Source organism: Arachis duranensis, chromosome 4, assembly GCF_000817695.3.
Source record: "Arachis duranensis cultivar V14167 chromosome 4, aradu.V14167.gnm2.J7QH, whole genome shotgun sequence".
NCBI classification, from domain to species: Eukaryota; Viridiplantae; Streptophyta; class Magnoliopsida; order Fabales; family Fabaceae; genus Arachis; species Arachis duranensis.
Window position 1 is genome coordinate 14,056,056 of NC_029775.3, and position 6,992 is coordinate 14,063,047.

Genomic DNA, 6,992 nt, shown 5'->3' on the forward strand with positions numbered 1-6,992 from the left:
ATATAGTGTAAACCAATCGATTGAGTTATCATTCAATCGATTGTTTTGAAAAACCAATCGATTGAATTTCAAGGAAACACGATTTGGAAGCCATGGACGAACGTAACGAGATCAAAGTTAATTATTTAATCAATTGGAATTATTAGGATGAATGGAGGATATAATTGGTTGTTATTTTTGTATTTGATTGTTAATAAATATAATAGATAATTGATAAAATAATAATTTATAAAATAAAAAACTATTTTTATAATTAAATAAAATATATGGGGTTGATTTGTAATTAAAATTAGTTCAAAGACTACGTAGCAATTGATAAAAAAACTCTAAAAACATGTTTTCTACTTGGACCACTAAGTGGTCCAAAGGTTCCTGGACCACTGAATCCTGTGCCAACCAAGTATAGTAAAATTACATGATAGTAGGTTTAATGTATGTGATGAAAATAAATCAACATTTATTACTATGAATGAGAAATAGGCCCCAAATGATAGAAATGCATATATCCTATCCAATAACCACAACAAATAGGGCTTACAAGTTGATCTTGTGGTGGGAATAGTAGAACTAATTAAACTCACATAGTAATTTGTGTATGTACACTGCAAAAAGTTACAAAAAGTAACGTACTTCACACTGCAAAAAGGGTACCCTTTTTTTCCTTCCTGGCTGAAAATTCAACCCTTACCATTATTAATTACCACCTACTCCACTTATATATTGTGCTACAGTGTTGCATATTCTTCATGCTTGCTACTACTATACAACCTAGCTCCTCTAATAGTTAGTGTCCTTGTATCATCAATAATGGGGAGAACACCATGCTGTGAGAAAGTTGGGCTGAAGAAAGGAAGATGGACTGCTGAAGAGGATAAGATCTTGACCGATTATATCCAAGAGAATGGGGAAGGATCATGGAGGAACTTGCCCAAGAATGCAGGTATATAATAATATATATTATTCATTATTCATAGATTAATTGGAATTGTAATATGTTAATTTGATTGAATTTGTTGGTGAAGGTTTGTTAAGGTGTGGAAAGAGTTGCAGGCTGAGGTGGATAAACTATTTGAGAGCAGATGTGAAGAGAGGGAACATCACTCCTCAAGAAGAAGAGATCATTGTCAAGTTGCATGCTGTTCTTGGTAATAGGTGAGCTTTTCTGGGATTCATTCAACTTATTACCATGCTTCACCATCATTAGTATAAAATAATTATTTTGTAAGAGTATTTTTATAACCAATAATTATGTCAAAAAATGTTTAATTATATTTGTCAAAGAAAAATATTCAAATGTATTTCACTTCATGTCAAAAATTCTTTATTGACGTTTGAGTATGGTTAGAGATATAATTATTCTTTTTAGTTTAAATTAAAAAAATAGCTTTATGATATGGTATAATTTTTTTTAACTTAAAGATATAGAGTTTAATTCTTAATAAAAAAATTTCATGATAATTATTATTGATTGAAAAAATAAGTATCAATAAAAGTATTGTTAATAAAGGTTTTATTAACAATTAAGCGATTGTAAAAAATACTTGTAAACTATTTTCTAATAATACTAAATATATTTTTTTAATACCTAAAAACAAATACTATTAAAATAACTTTTTCTTGTAGGGTATTTTGGATTTTTTTTTTTAATAAAAGGAGCAAATATTCCTTAATAAGTTTGGGACATTCATTCTTATTCTTTCTGTAGGACCAAACTGAAGGTATAGATAGGAGAGAATATATACGTTTGTAATGCAAACTTTAAAAACATTTGAATCTGTAAGGTTGGCTTGTACAGCCCTTCTTCAATACCTCACCAACCATAATAATAATAAAATATGCCGACAATAATAACGCAAACTTATTTATTAGCTCATTTTACTTTTGATTTTAGGGACTAATAAAGTGTATATAATCTATCTATTATTGTTTGTATTCTCAAGTTATTCATTTTGTTTTAGCCTTTTTTTTTTTTTGGGTTATTTATACTCTAATAATAATAGTTCATATATAATACAAACAATAATACTATATTATTTACAACGCAAATATACAGATAAGTACTATATATATAATAACCAGCATTTTCCATCATATATGTATATATTTCTCCTTAAAAAAGAAAACAAAATCAAGGTGGGGTTCAGTACCATTTCACATTTAGTAATGCCGTGAAATGTAGTTTTCCTTTTGGGGTAGGTGCCTCCATAATATTCCACCAAGCTAAGGTGGACCTATATACTCCCATAGTTGGTACACCAACTTGTATGTAGATATATTGTATGTAGATATATAGTAGAAAAATTTTAAGTGTATCTGTTTTAACCGTTAATTTTAATTAATATATATTATATATATTTTTTATAATTTAAATCAACAGTTAAAACAACTGAATATCGATATTTTAAACAAGGGCAGAGTTAGAAGAAATATTATGAGAAGTTAAAAATATTTACACAATAAAATAATATTAAAATAAATTTTTAAAGAGAACTAAACTGAAATTTACATCTAATTTACATGTAAAATATTAAAATTAAGAAATCGTTGTCCCCTTTTCGCAATATTTAGCTCCGCCTCTAATTCCAAGTATACTTGAAACTCTTTCTATACTATATAGAAAAACTCAATTAAAAAATTAGGTAGTATCTAATAATAAAAATAAAAAAGATAATAAGTGACATTGGTGATGATACGAATCATATATTAAAAATTATAAATTTAAATTGGCATTGATGACAAAAACTTATGAAAAGATCCTTTTTAATATATAACCCTATTATATACACTACATGCATGTATATAAACATAATTATAATTTTCAATTATTTACTGAATTTGTATAAAAGCTAACCATTAACTAAACATGTTATTTTATTAATTATATATATATATATGATAAACTATGATTAAATTAAAATGTATCAAAAATAAAATTGTTATTTATTTATTATAAATTCAAATATATAATGTCTAGGATGTGGGTCTAGAAAAATTTCCAGTCACTGCATTTGGTACTTTCCGCCACTGTCTGTACTAAATTACAAACGGGAAGTGGGGTATGTATTTAATTGGTCGTACATGAGCTGTTATATATATAGGAACTTGGATATATTTTTCACTTACACAAAATTTATACTAAAAATTAAATTTATCTAAATTAATTTAATTATTTTTATTTTAAATATTAGAATTAAATTCAATTTCCATTTCATAAGATTTCTAAACATCCTGTTAATTTTACAAAATTATTGTACAAGAATTGTACTCGTGAAATAAAAGTTACTAACCGATGATGGATTGCTATACAGTAGGATTTTATGAAATTCGTCATTTAATAAATTCAAATTTAATTTAGTGTCCCAACAATTATTGTATGTATAATTCATAGTCATCCTATTGGCCGTTATTTTTTTCCATTCTCGTATTTTATTTGAATACATTATTATTATTATTATTATTATTATTATTATTATTATTAAGAAATTTAAAATAAAAAATAAAAAATAATATAGTATTATACGATTTTAATTTAAAATAAGTTTAAAAATAAGTTTTTGCTACCCATAAAATACCAATTTTTCCATCTCTATAAATTTTTCTTTTTAGCCCCTATCGTTAATTTGTTTTATTAAGTAATGACAATAATAACATAACTGATTAAATATTGATGTAACTAATTTGAGATGATTGAGTAGTTAGTTCATTTGTCTATTTAAGTATGTCGAGAATTCAAATTTTGCCTTGTGTATGCAGTAACTTATTAGCCAGCAACAACCTCTTAAATGAAGCTTAGGTCTGCTTTAACTTATCAGACTAAGAAATACCGTAGGCAACAAAAAAAAAGATTAAATGTTGATGTAATATACTTAATGTAACAAATTAACAATAATAACCAAAATACAGAAGTTTAAAATTTTATAGGAATTGAAGAAAAACTTTATTATTATTTTGGTGGGTAATTAAGTTTATAAAAAATAATGACTTTGGTTGTAGGTGGTCAGTGATAGCAGGACATTTACCTGGAAGAACAGACAATGAGATAAAGAACTATTGGAACTCTCATCTGAGAAGAAAGATTTACTGTTTCATGAGATCACTCAATGAATCTCTTCCTCCAATTGACATGGCTGCTCTCAATGAAGCTGCATCCAAGAGAAGAGCAGCACCTAGAAGATCATCAACAATTCAAGAAACCAACAAGACTTCATTGCCTAAAAGAGAAGCAATCACAACAAGTTCCCAAAATTGTTGCAACATTTTAGGAGATCATGATCATGATGATGATGATGGCAAGGGAATTTCAATGATGGATGCTTACTTCCAAATGGAGTTGGGGAACAACAATAATCCTAGTAGCTTCATGAATAACAATAATAATGGAGATTTTGATGAGGGTTTATTGGGAGCATATGAATGGCCAGATGAAGAAATCATGAGACTTACTCAAATGTTTGAAAATGGGGTGCTTGTCAATAATAATAATAATAATAACAATATAGCCCTTAAAGAGGAGCCTAATGGAAATTATTATTATGATGATGATGAGTGTGGCCAAATGATAGATATGGATATGGATTTGGATATGGATGTAATTGGAGCAACAAGAACAACAAGTGAAGAAGAAGAAGAAGAGAGCAAGAATCATAAGAATAATAATATTGCTGCCTCCATTAGTGAACATAATTATTGGTACAACAACAATAACAATGATAATAGTTGTTCATCATCCTCAGTTGGTGACTATCATCAGTGGCATGATTGGGATTTGGCTCATCAATCCAATAATAATAATAATAATCATCATCAATGGGATCTTTCTACTGAAGATGATCAAATGCTGATGATGAATTCCTTGTGGGGTACCACCACCAATGAGGTTAATAATACTACCTTTCATCATTATTATTAGTTATGATTTTAGGGTTTTGGGTTGGAAGAAAAATTCATATGAGTTATATATGTTGTTCATAGTAATGCATGTTATTTCATCTTGCTTCATTTTCATGAGGTTGTTATAAGGTGTAAGCTAAGATATGTATAACAGGCAAGTGCCTAGTTATTTAATTAGTTGTTTTTTTTTTTTTTTGATATTGTTGTTATTGTTTTAATTTTGTAGCAAAAGCAATATATAAATAAATGTATCCGATCCTTTCAAGTTAAATGTACTACTTTGGTAAAATGTTTTGATTGTTATATATATGCTTTTCTGTTCTTTATTTTGATCTACAGGAGCAATGTTAGATAGTCAACAATATAAAATTATTTATTTAATTTAGTATATGTAATTTTATATATATAATATTTATAATTATATAAAATTATTTATTTATTTTAATAATAATTAATAAATATAAAATAAAAAATTGAATCACTTTGAACGAATTTTTATTGTTTTTGAAATATTTTTTATATGTTATTAGCATTATTATTATTTAATGGAGTGAGAAAGATCGAAAAAGTGCACTAATAATATAGAAATTCGCATTAACTTTGACTTTTCAGCTAATTATTATTTAAGCGAGGATAGCCGCAGATAATTGATCTTTTGGGAGAATGACTAAATATTTTTTTATAAATAGATAGATTTATTTTTATTATATTATTTTTATTTATTCTTTTCTTTTTAAATTACTATAAATTTAATTAAATCCTTATTAATACTCTTTTATCTATAGCACAAAAATTAAATTTATTGTTACAAATCACTAATTTACCATTAATAAGTTGTTTAACTTTAATTTAATTTTTTTTATCATCATTATAATAAGATGTAGGATCCATGTGATTTAAAATTTTCTTTACTTGTTCATGGCTGTATGATTTGAAGCTATAGGATCCGGTCATTGTTTGAAAGATGTATGTTATCCTAAGAAGGTTACCAAAGATATCACTATCTCGTCGTAGACAAAGAAAACTAATTATTATAAATTAAATGAGAAGAATGTAAACAATAATCTCATAAAAGGAAAATAAATCCAAAAGCATAAACTAATGATGCAAGACACCAAAGTAATAATTTCTCATCACAATTAATTTTCATAATTACTCATTACATTATTTTTTGTTTTTTTACGGTATTTTTAAGAGATCTGCTATACATACAAGCATTTTTGGCTTACAAGCTATATAAGTTGGCCCAAATCCAAGAAAAAAATATGCGCACCACGCTTTTAAATTGAGTGTCCAACGCACGCGCCTTACAACGCATTCATTATGCCCCACTCTTCCTCTTCTTCCTCAATCAAAACGCAAACCATCATGATTCAAGTGACATTCAAAACAAATTAAACTACGATTCTGCGAAAAGTAAAAGAAATCAAGAAGGAAAGATACAAATCTTCATAAAAAATTACCAGAAAAAACGAAGAAACATTATTCAAGGTACTGTTTTACTGTTCTTCTAAATTTTCTTTCTAGATTGTTTTTGCTGTACCTCATCCTTAACCAACAAAAGATTAAAAGATTTCAAGAAGAAATATACTGTCTCCTCCTAATATTGGGTATATTTCTTAAATCCTTTGAGTGTATTTCTATAATTCTTTGCGTGTATTTCTGTAATCGTTTGGTTTATTTCTGTAATCTTTTGGGTGTAGTTCTATAATCCTTTAGGTGTATTTCTGTAATCGTTTCGGTATATTTCTAAAGTTCCATTATCTTCAAAACAATTTTAAAGCTTGATTTCAGAAACCATTAAAATCGAAAAAAACAGAAGGAGATCAAAGGCAAAGAGAGAACGCACGAAGGAGATCGAACAAAATTTGGCAAGAAACTCGAAAAAAGAAACAAAATCTTTTGAAAAATGGAAGTTATATATTCACGCGTTAATTGATTTGGATTGATTTAAAAGTTTGTTAAAGAGGCACGTAATATAAGCAGCACGTTTTGGGGTTTCGTTTTCTTCAAAACTTCTAAAGCTTGTAAGCGCAAAACACTTGTATGTAAAGATTAATCTATTTTTTAATTCGACAAATTAAAGATTATTTTATTACGGA

At 27.0% G+C, this 6,992-nt stretch overlaps 1 protein-coding gene across 1 annotated transcript; it reads left to right on the forward strand.

Annotated features, from left to right (window-relative positions):
- Nucleotides 1-807: 807 nt before the first annotated feature.
- Nucleotides 808-4,909, forward strand: LOC107483487 (transcription factor MYB111-like). Its single transcript, XM_016104103.3, has 3 exons — nucleotides 808-940; nucleotides 1,023-1,152; nucleotides 3,994-4,909. The coding sequence occupies exons 1-3, from the start codon at nucleotides 808-810 to the stop codon at nucleotides 4,907-4,909; spliced, it is 1,179 nt and encodes a 392-aa protein (XP_015959589.1).
- The last annotated feature ends 2,083 nt before the right edge of the window (nucleotides 4,910-6,992 follow it).